Raw genomic sequence first — 16,650 nt, forward strand, 5'->3', positions numbered from 1 at the left:
GAAACGTTCCTATGAAACTGGTAACGACCTATGGAGCTCCTCTGAAGGGAACGTTCTCTAAAGTTGTGGGAATGGTTTTATGTTAGCTGGGATGAGAGAAGATTTAAAAAAAAAGTGAATATCAGTAGATATAGTTTGCAACGTTTCGTAAAAACATTAAAGATAACTGGGGCTGACAGGTTGAATTTAGTTTCGGTCCTCTCTGGCCCACACTCCAGTACAGTAGGTGGCGGTAATGCGCCATAACGTTGGATTCCAAACGCAGATAAACACCACAGAAGAAGAGTAACTTTAGACACACCCCCTCTGGCTCACCGGCGCACCCCCCCCGAGCCTTCTCACCTGCCCTGTCCGCCTCCACAGCTGTCGTCAATGGGCAAATGTTGTAGCAAGGATCATGGTGGCGAAAAGTGTAGTTACTTTAGTGTTTCTAATTTGTTGCATCGTTGGAACCGAGAACAATAAAGGTGGGTGAGAGATTGAGATGTATTTTTTATTGCCTCGGTGTTAACCTTCTTCATTACGCTTGGTACCTGTTGCGATTACAATGCCTCGGGAATTTGATTGTGAAATGTAGCCTACCTGATAACAAGGCTACTTTGTCTATCATACCGTTTAACTCTACTTATTAACCGCTAATAGAGGCTATTTCACAACTATCCGCGACACGTTGTGCTTGCGCACAAAATAATTACTTTTGTTAGCGCTTGTTATAAATTCTGATCCAGGCTCGGTCTTATTGTTTCCGATGTGCCTGAAGGTTTGGGCTGTGATGTAAGAGCTGATCCTGGATCACTTTGTGATGCGTGGAACCGAATATGAAACGTCGGCTCAACAAATACAACATGGAATGTGGCACACCACAAAAATATATACATTTTGAAAAATGTAATTTCACTTGTTAAGAGACTAACATTTTTTAAATATTTTCTTTAGTTTTGCTATTTTTATTTAAGGTTAAGAAATAGAAAGTGGGAAGTTTACTTTAGTTTTTGTGTTCTGGAAGCCAAGAGAACTCGCTACAGATTGTTACATCAGATAATGTGAAGAGGACTTGCCACCCCGCATAGCCTGGTTCCTCTGTAGGTTTCTTATCTCCACCTGGCACAGCCAGAAGAGGACTGGTCACCCCTCATAGCCTGGTTCCTCTCTAGGTTTCTTCTTAGGTTCCTGGCTTTTCTATGGAGTTTTTCCTAGCCACCGTGCTTCTACACCTGCATTGCTTGTTGTTTGGGGTTTTAGGCTGGGTTTCTGTACAGCACTTTGAGATATCAGCTGATGTACGAAGGGCTTTATAAATACAGTTGATTTCATTTAAACAAATATTTGTGGTATATGTTACTGGGAGTTACAGGTTAGATACTGTTTGGCACAGAGAAGTGTTATCTACTTCCTCAATTCATGGAAACGGGGAACTTTTAAAATTTCCGTGTAGAGTTGCAGACGGTCTATTATGAATGTCGAAGATTAATATATACCTTTTTTTAGGAAATGTTTCTGGCTATGTTGTTGCTACGGTGGCTCAAGAGAGGCAAACAACAGTAATATTGCTGCGTTTTTCTTCTTCTAGTTTTTCAAGCCTCTGTGTTTCGGGAGTATGAGAGCACAGACGATATCTGCCAGGAGAAAGCTGAACCCGAGGTGCTTCCCACTGGGCAGCTGTAGAATGGTGTTGTTGGTGGTAGCTAATGTGGCAATTATTTCCCCCTCACATACGTTTATTTCAATTAAGATAGCAGCCTACACAATACATAACTATATGCCACAACATGAATGATTTTTCTTTGTTACAGTTCATATAAGGAAATCAGTCAATTGATATAAATGTATCAAGCCCTAATCTATGGATTTCACATGACTGGGCAGGGGCTCGGCCATGGGTGGGCCTAGGAGGGCATGGTCCCACCCTCGGGGGAGCCAAGCCCAGCCAATTAGAGAAAGTTTTTTTCCCCCACAAAGGGGCTTTATTACAGACAGAAATGTGGGGGTCCCGGGCTGGTGGGGTAACACGTGGTCTGCAGTTGGGAGGCCGGTTGGACGTAATAGAAAAATTCTTTAAAACGATGTTGGAGGCATTTTTTTTGGTAGAGAAATTAACATAACATTCTCAGGCAACATCTCTGGTGGACATTCTTGCAGTCAGCATGCCAATTGCACGCTCCCTCAGAACTTGAGACGGCTGTGGCATTGTGTTGTGTGACAAACCTGCACATTTTAGTGGTCTTTTATTGTCCCCAGCACAAGGTGCACCTGTGTAATGATCATGCTGTTTATTCAGATTCTTGATATGCCACACCTATCAGGTGGATGAATCATCTTGGCATTTTCCGTATGCACAACAATGTTCTCAAAATAGATGACTTAAATATTGTGGTTGCATAAGTATTCAGCCCCATTGTTTAGGCAAGCCTAAATTAGTTCATGAGTCAAATTTGGATGAAGAAGTCACACACAAGTTATATGGATTCACTCTGTGTGAAATAAGAGGTTGACATGTTTTTGTTTTAATTACTTCCTCTGTCATACATGTACATCCGTCCGTAAGGAGCCTCAGTCAACTATTGAATTTCAATCACACATTTAACTACAAAGACCAAGGGAGCTTTTGGAAAGCCTCATAAAGAAGGGCAGTGATTGGTAGATGGGTCACAATAACAAATCAGACATTGAAGGGCAGTGATTGGTAGATGGGTAACAATAACAAATCAGACATTGAATATCTCTTTCAGCACGGTCAAGTTAATAATTATGCAGTGGATGATGTATTAAAACCACCCAGACACAGCAAAGATAGTCGTCCTTCTCAACTGAGCTGCAGGACAGGAATTAACCTGGATGTCACCATGAGGTCATTGGTGATTTAAAGCATGGCTGTGACGGGAGAACTGAGGATGAATCAACATTGTAGTGACTCAACGATAACGACTGAAATGACATTGAAAAAGTATACATTATAAAAAATATTCCAAAACATGCATCAAGAACAACAACAAGGCAACAAGAAGTACTGTTAAAAACATTTTTAAAAAACAAACACTTTTTGTCCAAATGCACCAAAATAATTTGGGGCAACACATCACTAAGTTAAGGCGTCCGCATGCCTCCCTGTCGAAACAGGTCAGAACTGTTTGTGCATATATTATGACAACATTTTGTGACATTCGTGTTAGTTTTGGCAATAATCGCGCGACTACAATCTCCTTGAAATTAAAGTCAAAATGAATGACAGATTTCTTGAGTCATTTTAGATGAATTTAAGATGAATTCAGACTATATTTAGGAAGTGTATACTGGCTCATGTTTTTCAAGTGAATATCTTTTATGGGAGTATGTGAGCAGACTCGTTTGGCTAGCATAGCTGGGCTAGCATAGCTGGGCTAGCATAACTGGGCTAGCATAGCTCGGCTAGCATAGCTCGGCTTGGCGCCAGCGAAACTTAAGCATGCTGACACCTGGAATACCTCCTTATTTTCAAGCATGGTGGTGGAGGCTGAATCATGTTATGGGTATGCTTGACATCGTTAAGGACTAGGGAGTTTTTCAGAATAAAAATCAATGGGATTGTGCTAAGCACAGGCAAACCTGCTTCAGTTTGGTTTACACCAGAGACTGGCAGAGGAATTCACCTTTCAGCTGGACAATCTAAAACACAAGGCCAAATTCACACTAGAGTTGCTTACCATGAAGTCAGTGAACGTTGGCCACTCAGGTTACAGGTTTGACTTAAATCTACTTGAATATCAATGGCAAGACTTGAAAACTGCTATTGAGCTGTGATTCCCAACATCTTGACAGAGTTTAAAGTATAATGGCTAATATTGCACAATACAGGTGTGGTAAAGCTCTTAGAGACTTACCCAGAAAGACTTGCAGCTGGAATCACTCTTAGAGATGTACCCAGAAAGACTCGCAGCTGGAATCACTCTTAGAGACTTACCCAGAAAGACTCGCAGCTGGAATCACTCTTAGAGACTTACCCAGAAAGACTCGCAGCTGGAATCGCTGTTAGAGACTTACCCAGAAAGACTCGCAGCTGGAATCACTCTTAGAGACTTACCCAGAAAGACTTGCAGCTGGAATCACTCTTAGAGACTTACCCAGAAAGACTCGCAGCTGGAATCTCTCTTAGAGACTTACCCAGAAAGACTCACAGCTGGAATCACTCTTAGACTTACCCAGAAAGACTTGCAGCTGGAATCACTCTTAGAGACTTACCCAGAAAGACTTGCAGCTGGAATCACTCTTAGAGACTTACCCAGAAAGACTCGCAGCTGGAATCACTGCCAAAGGTGTTTTGTTTTAACATGTATTGATTCAAGGAAGTCTTATGCGAAGACTTTATTTTCTATTAATCTTTAAAAAAATGTTCACAAAATAAACTTTGACATCAGAGTATTTTGTGTAGATTGTTTATAAAAAAAAAAGACAATTAACCATTTGAATGCCACGTTGTAACACAATAAAATGTGATGAAATCCAAGGAGAATTGCGAGGCCCTGTATTTATGATGCAAGGTGACTCGTAGATCAGTCCGTCTCCATTCACCTTTCAGGTCGGCTTCAATGTCGACAGCACCTCATGAGTCACCAATACTCAGCAATGCATCAGGTTTTCCACTCATTTATTTCACTTGGGACCATGCCAGTGTGTCATCATTGACACATTTCAGTAGATTGATTGTTTTTTACTTGATGAATTAGCTGTTTTGTTTGATTGGCCGGTTAGACTTTGGCTGTGTGTCATCTTGGCCACTGGAACACGAGTTGGCCATCGGAACACGAGTTGGCCACCGGAACACGGGTTGGCCACCGGAACACGGGTTGGCCACCGGAACACGGGTTGGCCACCGGAACACGGGTTGGCCACCGGAACACGGGTTGGCCACCGGAACACGGGTTGGCCACCGGAACACGGGTTGGCCACTAGTTCATGGCTGTTCTTTCTACCCTTTTCAGATATTTTCAATGGACAAACATCTAAACTTTCCAGCTACACGGTTGTAAAGCCTCAGCGTGTTCACAGGAGATGGGCAAGAAATGCCGACAGACTTCCTGACTGGGGAAAGGTAAGGTTTCCTCTACAGGTCCCTCAACTCCGGGTTTCACACATGATGGTACATGACCACTGGTGTATTGTCATGTGACTGTGTTGTGTTGGAACTCATTTCAGACTGAAGAACCCGAGGAACGTTCTTATTCATTGATCATCGACAACAAGGAACATTTCCTACATCTACAAAAGAACACGTATGTCAGTTTATTTTCTATTACGCACTGGTAATGACCTTACGTACTGGCAATGACCTTACGTACTGGCAATGACCTTACGCACTGGTAATGACCTTACGTACTGGTAATGACCTTACGTACTGGTAATGACCTTACGTACTGGCAATGACCTTACGTGCTGGCAATGACCTTACGTGCTGGCAATGACCTTATGTGCTGGCAATGACCTTACGTGCTGGCAATAACCTTACGTACTGGCAATGACCTTACGTACTGGCAATGACCTTACGTACTGGTAATGACCTTACGTACTGGTAATGACCTTACGTACTGGTAATGACCTTAAGGTCACACAATTCTATTCTTGTGGAGTGATCAGTGTATTTGTTCTTCTTTTGTCATCAGAGAGTTTTTATCCAAAAGCTTTGTTCAGTTTTCCCATGATGCCAGTGGGAATCTGACGCCTACATATCCTAAACCTGATGTAAGTAGCAGAGACTCCATTACAGAATGACATTGGGTGGATTGTAAAGGGAGACTCGGGTGGGAGGTGGACTGACGAGCTGGGTGGGAGGTGGACTGACGAGCTGGGTGGGGTGGGAGGTGGACTGACGAGCTGGGTGGGGTGGGAGGTGGACTGATGAGCTGGGTGGGCGGGGGACTGACGAGCTGGGTTGGGTGGGAGGGGGACTGACGAGCTGGGTGGGAGGGGGACTGACGAGCTGGGTGGGAGGGGGACTGACGAGCTGGGCGGGGTGGGAGGGGGACTGACGAGCTGAGCTGGGTGGGAGGGGGACTGACGAGCTGAGCTGGGTGGGAGGGGGACTGACGAGCTGGGTTGGGTGGGAGGGGGACTGACGAGCTGGGTTGGGTGGGAGGGGGACTGACGAGCTGGGCTGGGCGGGAGGGGGACTGCTGAGCTGGGCTGGGCGGGAGGGGGACTGACGAGCTGAGCTGGGCGGGAGGGGGACTGACGAGCTGAGCTGGGCGGGAGGGGGACTGACGAGCTGAGCTGGGCGGGAGGGGGACTGACGAGCTGAGCAGGGCGGGAGGGGGACTGACGAGCTGGGTGGGGTGGGTCGGGGGACTGACGAGCTGGGTGGGGTGGGTCGGGGGACTGACGAGCTGAGCTGGGCGGGGAGGGGGACTGACGAGCTGAGCTGGGCGGGAGGGGGACTGACGAGCTGGGTGGGGTGGGTCGGGGGACTGACGAGCTGGGTGGGGTGGGAGGTGGACTGACGAGCTGGGTGGGGTGGGAGGTGGACTGATGAGCTGGGTGGGCGGGGGACTGACGAGCTGGGTTGGGTGGGAGGGGGACTGACGAGCTGGGTGGGAGGGGGACTGACGAGCTGGGTGGGAGGGGGACTGACGAGCTGGGCGGGGTGGGAGGGGGACTGACGAGCTGAGCTGGGTGGGAGGGGGACTGACGAGCTGAGCTGGGTGGGAGGGGGACTGACGAGCTGGGTTGGGTGGGAGGGGGACTGACGAGCTGGGTTGGGTGGGAGGGGGACTGACGAGCTGGGCTGGGCGGGAGGGGGACTGCTGAGCTGGGCTGGGCGGGAGGGGGACTGACGAGCTGAGCTGGGCGGGAGGGGGACTGACGAGCTGAGCTGGGCGGGAGGGGGACTGACGAGCTGAGCTGGGCGGGAGGGGGACTGACGAGCTGAGCTGGGCGGGAGGGGGACTGACGAGCTGGGTGGGGTGGGTCGGGGGACTGACGAGCTGGGTGGGGTGGGTCGGGGGACTGACGAGCTGAGCTGGGCGGGAGGGGGACTGACGAGCTGAGCTGGGCGGGAGGGGGACTGACGAGCTGGGTGGGGTGGGTCGGGGGACTGACGAGCTGGGTGGGGTGGGTCGGGGGACTGACGAGCTGAGCTGGGTGGGAGGGGGACTGACGAGCTGAGCTGGGTGGGGTGGGTCGGGGGACTGACGAGCTGAGCTGGGTGGGAGGGGGACTGACGAGCTGAGCTGGGTGGGAGGGGGACTGACGAGCTGAGCTGGGTGGGTGGGGGACTGACGAGCTGGGTGGGGTGGGAGGGGGACTGACGAGCTGGGTGGGGTGGGAGGGGGACTGACGAGCTGGGTTGGGTGGGAGGGGGACTGACGAGCTGGGAGGGGACTGACGAGCTGGGTGTGGAGGGCTGGCAGGATGCGAGGGGGGCTACATATACTACCAGTCAAAAGTTTGGACACACTTACTCATTTAAGGGTTTTCCTTTCTTTTTACTATTTTCTACATTGCAGAATAATAGTGAAGACATCACAACTATGAAATAACACATATGGAATCATGTAGTAACCAAAAAATGTGTTAAACAAAAATACATTTAATATCCTTCAAAGTAGCCACCCTTTGCCTTGATGACAGGTTTGCACACTCTTGGCATTCTCTCAACCAGCTTCCCCTGACATGTTTTTCCAACAGTCTTGAAGGAGTTCCCACATATGCTGAGTACTTGTTGGCTGCTTTTCCTTCACTCTGCAGTCTAACTCATCCCAAACCATCTCAATTGGGTTGAGGTCGGGTGATTGTGGAGGCCAGGTCATCTGATGCAGCTCTCCATCACTCTCCTTGTTGGTCAAATAGCCCTTACACAGCCTGGAGGTGTGCTGGGTCATTGTCCTGTTGAAAAACAAACGATAGTCCCACTAAGCGCAAACCAGATGGGATGGTGTATTTCTGCAGAATGCTGTGGCAGCCATGCTGGTTAAGTGTGACTTGAATTCTAATAAGTCACAAGCAGTGTCACCAGCCAAGCACCATCACACCACCACCTCCTCCGTGCTTCACGGTGTGAACCACATGTTGAGATCATCCGTTCACCTTCACTGCATCTGACAAAGACACAGAGATTGGAACCAAAAATCTCCAATTTGGACTCATCAGACCAAAGGACAGATTTCCACCAGTCTAATGTCCATTGGTTGTGTTTCTTGGCCCAAGCACACCTGTTAATTGAAATGCATTCCAGGTGACTACCTCATAAAGCTGGTTGAGAGAATGCTAAGAGTGTGCATAGCTTTCATCAAGGAAAAGAGTGGCTACTTTGAAGGATATTAAATATATTTAGATTTGTTTGGGTACTACATGATTCCATATGTGTTATTTCATCGTTTTGATGTCGTCACTATTATTCTACAATGTAGAAAATAGTAAAAATAAAGAAAAACCCTTCAATGAGTAGGTGTCCAAACTTTTGACTGGTACTTAACATGCATACGCTATGGCTGTATATTTCCACGTGGTGTTTTTAAAAGACATGCCTGTTTATAGCTGTGTGTGTGTGTGTGTGTGTTGCAGGTCCATTGTTATTACCATGGGGATGTGGAGGATCATGAAGAATCTTTGGTCGCCCTCAGCACCTGCTCAGGCCTCAGGTCTGTCTCTCATTCACTTATATAGAATAATACTACTAACCCTAAACTACAGAGGACCATGTTCTACTAACTGACCTATAGAGGACCATATTCTACTAACTGACCTATAGAGGACCATGTTCTACTAACTGACCTATAGAGGACCATGTTCTACTAACTGACCTATAGAGGACCATGTTCTACTAACTGACCTATAGAGGACCATGTTCTACTAACTGAACTACAGAGGACCATGTTCTACTGACTGAACTACAGACGACCATGTTCTACTAACTACAGAGGACCATGTTCTACTAACTGACCTGCAGAAGACAATGTTCTACTAACTGACCTGCAGAGGACCATGTTCTACTAACTGAACTACAGAGGACCATGTTCTACTAACTACAGAGGACCATGTTCTACTAATTGACCTGCAGAGGACCATGTTCTACTAATTGACCTGCAGAGGACCATGTTCTACTAACTGACCTGCAGAGGACCATGTTCTACTAACTGACCTGCAGAGGACCATGTTCTACTAACTGACCTACAGAGGACCATGTTCTACTAACTGAATTACAGAGGACCATGTTCTACTAACTGACCTACAGAGGACCATGTTCTACTAACTGGCCTACAGAGGACCATGTTCTACTAACTGACCTACAGAGGACCATGTTCTACTAACTGAACGACAGAGGACCATGTTCTACTAACTGAACGACAGAGGACCATGTTCTACTAACTGACCTACAGAGGACCATGTTCTACTAACTGAATTACAGAGGACCATGTTCTACTAACTACAGAGGACCGTGTTCTACTAACTGACCTACAGAGGACCATGTTCTACTAACTGACCTACAGAGGACCATGTTCTACTAACTGAACTACAGAGGACCATGTTCTACTAACTGAACGACAGAGGACCATGTTCTACTAACTGAACGACAGAGGACCATGTTCTACTAACTGAACGACAGAGGACCATGTTCTACTAACTGAACGACAGAGGACCATGTTCTACTAACTGAACGACAGAGGACCATGTTCTACTAACTGAACGACAGAGGACCATGTTCTACTAACTGAACGACAGAGGACCATGTTCTACTAACTGAACGACAGAGGACCATGTTCTACTAACTGAACGACAGAGGACCATGTTCTACTAACTGAACGACAGAGGACCATGTTCTACTAACTGAACGACAGAGGACCATGTTCTACTAACTGAACGACAGAGGACCATGTTCTACTAACTGAACGACAGAGGACCATGTTCTACTAACTGAACGACAGAGGGCCATGTTCTACTAACTGAACGACAGAGGGCCATGTTCTACTAACTGAACGACAGAGGGCCATGTTCTACTAACTGAACGACAGAGGGCCATGTTCTACTAACTGAACGACAGAGGGCCATGTTCTACTAACTGAACGACAGAGGGCCATGTTCTACTAACTGAACGACAGAGGGCCTGAGGCTATGTTCTCCTAACTGCAGAGGACCGCGTTCTCCTAACTGCAGAGGACCGCGTTCTCCTAACTGCAGAGGACCGCGTTCTCCTAACTGCAGAGGACCGCGTTCTCCTAACTGCAGAGGACCGCGTTCTCCTAACTGCAGAGGACCGCGTTCTCCTAACTGCAGAGGACCGCGTTCTCCTAACTGCAGAGGACCGCGTTCTCCTAACTGCAGAGGACCGCGTTCTCCTAACTGCAGAGGACCGCGTTCTCCTAACTGAACTACAGAGGACCATGTGCTTTTGTATTTGTAGACTTGTAGAATAAAACACATCTGGGTTGTGTTTTATTCCACATCCAGTGTTCCAATCAGAGGGTTCTCCAGTCCTCTTCTGTTCCAATCAGAGGGCTTCATCATTTCATAATAGTTTCCTGGTTTGTCTAACCAGTTATCCTGACTTTCTCTGTCCTCTAATAGTTTCCTGGTTTGTCTAACCAGTTATCCTGACTTTCCCAGTTCTCTAATAGTTTCCTGGTTTGTCTAACCAGTTATCCTGACTTTCCCTGTCCTCTAATAGTTTCCTGGTTTGTCTAACCAGTTATCCTGACTTTCCCTGTCCTCTAATAGTTTCCTGGTTTGTCTAACCAGTTATCCTGACTTTCCCTGTCCTCTAATAGTTTCCTGGTTTGTCTAACCAGTTATCCTGACTTTCCCTGTCCTCTAATAGTTTCCTGGTTTGTCTAACCAGTTATCCTGACTTTCCCAGTTCTCTAATGGTTTCCTGGTTTGTCTAACCAGTTATCCTGACTTTCTCTGTCCTCTAATAGTTTCCTGGTTTGTCTAACCAGTTATCCTGACTTTCTCTGTCCTCTAATAGTTTCCTGGTTTGTCTAACCAGTTATCCTGACTTTCCCTGTCCTCTAATAGTTTCCTGGTTTGTCTAACCAGTTATCCTGACTTTCTCTGTCCTCTAATAGTTTCCTGGTTTGTCTAACCAGTTATCCTGACTTTCCCTGTCCTCTAATAGTTTCCTGGTTTGTCTAACCAGTTATCCTGACTTTCCCAGTTCTCTAATAGTTTCCTGGTTTGTCTAACCAGTTATCCTGACTTTCCCTGTCCTCTAATAGTTTCCTGGTTTGTCTAACCAGTTATCCTGACTTTCCCTGTCCTCTAATAGTTTCCTGGTTTGTCTAACCAGTTATCCTGACTTTCCCTGTCCTCTAATAGTTTCCTGGTTTGTCTAACCAGTTATCCTGACTTTCCCAGTTCTCTAATGGTTTCCTGGTTTGTCTAACCAGTTATCCTGACTTTCTCTGTCCTCTAATAGTTTCCTGGTTTGTCTAACCAGTTATCCTGACTTTCTCTGTCCTCTAATAGTTTCCTGGTTTGTCTAACCAGTTATCCTGACTTTCCCTGTCCTCTAATAGTTTCCTGGTTTGTCTAACCAGTTATCCTGACTTTCTCTGTCCTCTAATAGTTTCCTGGTTTGTCTAACCAGTTATCCTGACTTTCCCTGTCCTCTAATGGTTTCCTGGTTTGTCTAACCAGTTATCCTGACTTTCTCTGTCCTCTAATAGTTTCCTGGTTTGTCTAACCAGTTATCCTGACTTTCCCTGTCCTCTAATAGTTTCCTGGTTTGTCTAACCAGTTATCCTGACTTTCCCAGTTCTCTAATAGTTTCCTGGTTTGTCTAACCAGTTATCCTGACTTTCCCTGTCCTCTAATAGTTTCCTGGTTTGTCTAACCAGTTATCCTGACTTTCCCTGTCCTCTAATAGTTTCCTGGTTTGTCTAACCAGTTATCCTGACTTTCCCTGTCCTCTAATAGTTTCCTGGTTTGTCTAACCAGTTATCCTGACTTTCCCAGTTCTCTAATGGTTTCCTGGTTTGTCTAACCAGTTATCCTGACTTTCTCTGTCCTCTAATAGTTTCCTGGTTTGTCTAACCAGTTATCCTGACTTTCTCTGTCCTCTAATAGTTTCCTGGTTTGTCTAACCAGTTATCCTGACTTTCCCTGTCCTCTAATAGTTTCCTGGTTTGTCTAACCAGTTATCCTGACTTTCTCTGTCCTCTAATAGTTTCCTGGTTTGTCTAACCAGTTATCCTGACTTTCCCTGTCCTCTAATAGTTTCCTGGTTTGTCTAACCAGTTATCCTGACTTTCCCAGTTCTCTAATAGTTTCCTGGTTTGTCTAACCAGTTATCCTGACTTTCCCTGTTCTCTAATAGTTTCCTGGTTTGTCTAACCAGTTATCCTGACTTTCTCTGTCCTCTAATAGTTTCCTGGTTTGTCTAACCAGTTATCCTGACTTTCCCTGTCCTCTAATAGTTTCCTGGTTTGTCTAACCAGTTATCCTGACTTTCCCTGTCCTCTAATAGTTTCCTGGTTTGTCTAACCAGTTATCCTGACTTTCTCTGTCCTCTACTTCTAATCGCGGACTTCAGCTTGATTCCAGGAAGTGTTGTTTAACCATTGTGGTGATCTTGTGAATGAAAAGTAATTTGTCAGCATTGATTTGTGAATCCGTCTGTTGCACTTCTTCTTCGTAGGGGTGTCATTCTCCTTGGCAACCAGAGTTATGGGCTGGAACCAGTCAAGCAGTCGCCAAACAACGAGCACCTCCTCTACCGCCTGGAGCACAGCCAATCGGAGCCCTTTGTCTGTGGAGTGACCAATGAGACGTCGCGCACCGAGAGTCACTCGCCTTTCGACCCTTCCCTCTCGATGACGGCACTGTTACGGGTCTGGATGTTTCCGTTACACAGCATGGCAGAATGTAACATGTGTTTTCAGGGGGAATCTTCTGGATGTCTGTCACACTAAACATGGAGATGAATGAATGTACCCGTCTCACCTAGGACTTCCTCTCTTCTTCTTCTTCTTCCGAACAGACAAAACGTAATCTACCTCAGACCAGATATGTAGAGGTGGTGTTGGTTGCTGACTTTCTCAGGGTAAAATACTTACTATTTTTCTAATTTTCTAGATGATGTATAACTTGTGTAGGCGAACAGAGGTTTCCCGACCTCTCCTCTTGGGCGCCCAGCCGTTCCATGCATTTGAACTATAACCCCAGCAGAGATTCAACTGGTCAACTAATCATCAAGCCCTTTTCAATAGGTCAATCAGAAAGGATAGTTCAGGGCTTCAACACAATTGTGAAAATGTCTGAGGGTCCTCGAGGAGAGGTTTCAGAGCCACTTGCCTCATGTATAATCGTAGGTTAATGCTACTCCAACGGGTTAGAATGTATTCCTACACGATGATCAGCTGACTGAGTTCTTCCTCTTTCTGACCATGACCACAGTACACCTACAAGAAGAAGAACGAGACAGCGGTGCGAGAGGAGATGGTGGAACTAGCCAATCTGCTGGATGGGGTGACAAAGCATCTTTCCCTCCTCTCTCTCTCCGTCTGTGTCTCTCTGTCTGTCTGTGTCTGTCTCTCTCTCTCTCTGTGTCTCTGTGTCTCTCTCTCTGTGTCTGTGTCTGTGTCTGTCTCTCTCTCTCTCTCTCTGTGTCTCTCTGTGTCTCTCTGTGTCTCTCTGTGTCTCTCTGTGTCTCTCTGTGTCTCTGTGTCTCTCTGTGTCTGTCTGTGTCTGTCTGTGTCTGTCTGTGTCTCTGTCTGTGTCTGTCTGTCTGTGTCTCTCTCTCTCTCTGTGTCTCTCTGTGTCTCTGTTTGTCTGTCTGTCTCTGTGTCTGTCTGTCTGTGTGTCTGTCTGTCTGTGTGTCTGTGTGTCTGTCTGTGTGTCTCTCTCTACTCAGTCTCAAGCAAACAACAATGTTACCCTGTAATGTACTTCATTAATCCTCATCATCCTCATTGAGACATAAGGCTACGATGAGCTCTAATAATTACAGTAGTTTTATATCGGGTGCAACAGGTCAGCTACCGGGTCCAGATTTGAATTTGAGTCTGCTAGACTATGTGGCTGTGTATCTGTTGTCTGTAAATAATTAGCATGACGTGATATATTTACTACGTATTGTTCTGTATTGGTCTCCAGTACTATAAGAGGCTGAATATCCGCGTGGTGCTGGTAGGCCTGGAGATCTTTAAGGACGCCAACCCCTTCAGTGTGGAAGGCTCTGCGGGGGAAGTGTTGGGACTGTTCGTCAACTGGAGGAAGACAGTACTGCTACCGCGGATCAGGCATGATGACGCACAGCTAATTGTGTGAGTGGAAGAGATGTAATGGTTCTGATTGGCTCATTTGGTAAGAGAATGATGCCTAATAGGTTTGTGGGTTCAGTTCCCATAGTGATCACTTGTACACATATTAACAATGTCCTGTAATGTTTTTCTCTCCTTGTTTCCCCAGTGGTCTGTTAGTTGATCATCTTTGTCCTGTAATGTTTTTCTCTCCGTTTCCCCAGTGGTCTGTTAGTTGATCATCTTTGTCCTGTAATGTTTTTCTCTCCCTGTTTCCCCAGTGGTCTGTTAGTTGATCATCTTTGTCCTGTAATGTTTTTCTCTCCTTGTTTCCCCAGTGGTCTGTTAGTTGATCATCTTTGTCCTGTAATGTTTTTCTCTCCTTGTTTCCCCAGTGGTCTGTTAGTTGATCATCTTTGTCCTGTAATGTTTTTCTCTCCTTGTTTCCCCAGTGATCTGTTAGTTGATCATCTTTGTCCTGTAATGTTTTTCTCTCCCTGTTTCCCCAGTGGTCTGTTAGTTGATCATCTTTGTCCTGTAATGTTTTTCTCTCCCTGTTTCCCCAGTGGTCTGTTAGTTGATCATCTTTGTCCTGTAATGTTTTTCTCTCCCTGTTTCCCCAGTGGTCTGTTAGTTGATCATCTTTGTCCTGTAATGTTTTTCTCTCCCTGTTTCCCCAGTGGTCTGGTAGTTGATCATCTTTGTCCTGTAATGTTTTTCTCTCTGTGTTTCCCCAGTGGTCTGTTAGTTGATCATCTTTGTCCTGTAATGTTTTTCTCTCCCCGTTTCCCCAGTGGTCTGGCGCAAGCATATGCAGGAGGGATCCTGGGCATGGCGTTCGTGGGCACAGTGTGTTCGATGGCCACAGCTGGAGGAATCAATGTGGTTAGTAGTGATAGGTTTTATATCTTAACCATTAGGTATAGTATTCACCAGTAGGTGTATATAGTATTCACCAGTAGGTGTATATAGTATTCACCAGTAGGTGTATATAGTATTCACCAGTAGGTGTATATAGTATTCACCAGTAGGTGTATATAGTATTCACCAGTAGGTGTATATAGTATTCACCAGTAGGTGTATATAGTATTCATCAGTAGGTATGTAGTATTCACCACTAGGTATATAGTATTCACCACTAGGTATATAGTATTCACCACTAGGTATGTAGTATTCACCAGTAGGTGTATATAGTATTCACCAGTAGGTGTATATAGTATTCACCAGTAGGTATGTGGTATTCACCAGTAGGTATGTGGTATTCACCAGTAGGTGTATGTGGTATTCACCAGTAGGTGTATGTGGTATTCACCAGTAGGTGTATGTGGAATTCACCAGTAGGTGTATGTGGTATTCACCAGTAGGTGTATATGGTATTCACCAGTAGGTGTATGTGGTATTCACCAGTAGGTGTATGTGGTATTCACCAGTAGGTGTATGTGGTATTCACCAGTAGGTGTATGTGGTATTCACCAGTAGGTGTATGTGGTATTCACCAGTAGGTGTATGTGGTATTCACCAGTAGGTGTATGTGGTATTCACCAGTAGGTGTATGTGGTATTCACCAGTAGGTGTATGTGGTATTCACCAGTAGGTGTATGTGGTATTCACCAGTAGGTGTATGTGGTATTCACCAGTAGGTGTATGTGGTATTCACCAGTAGGTGTATGTGGTATTCACCAGTAGGTGTATGTGGTATTCACCAGTAGGTGTATGTGGTATTCACCAGTAGGGGTATGTAGTATTCACCAGTAGGTGTATATAGTATTCATCACTAGGTATATAGTATTCACCGGTGGGTGTGTAGCAGAGTAGTCATTATAACCTAGCCAGAGACAGGACCCTAACACCTAGTAGACTAATCATTGTAACCTAGACAGGACCCTAACACCTAGTAGATTAATCATTATAACCTAGACAGGACCCTAACACCTAGTAGACTAGTCATTATAACCTAGACAGGACCCTAACACCTAGCAGACTAGTCATTATAACCTAGACAGGACCCTAACACCTAGTAGACTAATCATTATAACCTAGACAGGACCCTAACACCTAGCAGACTAGTCATTATAACCTAGACAGGACCCTAACACCTAGTAGACTAATCATTGTAACCTAGCCAGAGACAGGACCCTAACACCTAGTAGACTAATCATTATAACCTAGCCAGAGACAGGACCCTAACACCTAGTAGACTAGTCATTGTAACCTAGACAGGACCCTAACACCTAGTAGATTAATCATTGTAACCTAGACAGGACCCTAACACCTAGTAGACTAGTCATTGTAACCTAGACAGGACCCTAACACCTAGCAGACTAGTCATTGTAACCTAGACAGGACCCTAACACCTAGTAGACTAGTCATTGTAACCTAGCCAGAGACAGCAGACTAATCATTGTAACCTAGACAGGATCCTAACACCTAGCAGACTAGTCATTGT

General features: G+C 45.7%; 1 protein-coding gene across 1 annotated transcript in view; it reads left to right on the forward strand.

Moving 5' to 3' along the window:
• The first annotated feature begins 309 nt into the window (after window positions 1-309).
• The window catches only part of LOC135513374 (disintegrin and metalloproteinase domain-containing protein 9-like), a 37,866-nt gene continuing 21,525 nt past the window's right edge, over window positions 310-16,650 (forward strand). Inside the window, exons 1-10 of the mRNA XM_064936300.1 lie at window positions 310-467; window positions 4,956-5,065; window positions 5,170-5,246; window positions 5,634-5,712; window positions 8,530-8,606; window positions 12,602-12,794; window positions 12,944-13,006; window positions 13,360-13,431; window positions 14,059-14,228; window positions 14,999-15,089. Coding sequence (XP_064792372.1) covers window positions 398-467; window positions 4,956-5,065; window positions 5,170-5,246; window positions 5,634-5,712; window positions 8,530-8,606; window positions 12,602-12,794; window positions 12,944-13,006; window positions 13,360-13,431; window positions 14,059-14,228; window positions 14,999-15,089 — 1,002 coding nt within the window. The 5' untranslated portion in view covers window positions 310-397. The remainder of the gene's footprint in view (window positions 468-4,955; window positions 5,066-5,169; window positions 5,247-5,633; window positions 5,713-8,529; window positions 8,607-12,601; window positions 12,795-12,943; window positions 13,007-13,359; window positions 13,432-14,058; window positions 14,229-14,998; window positions 15,090-16,650) is intronic.

Source organism: Oncorhynchus masou, chromosome 24 (assembly GCF_036934945.1).
Source record: "Oncorhynchus masou masou isolate Uvic2021 chromosome 24, UVic_Omas_1.1, whole genome shotgun sequence".
Classification (NCBI taxonomy): Eukaryota; Metazoa; Chordata; class Actinopteri; order Salmoniformes; family Salmonidae; genus Oncorhynchus; species Oncorhynchus masou.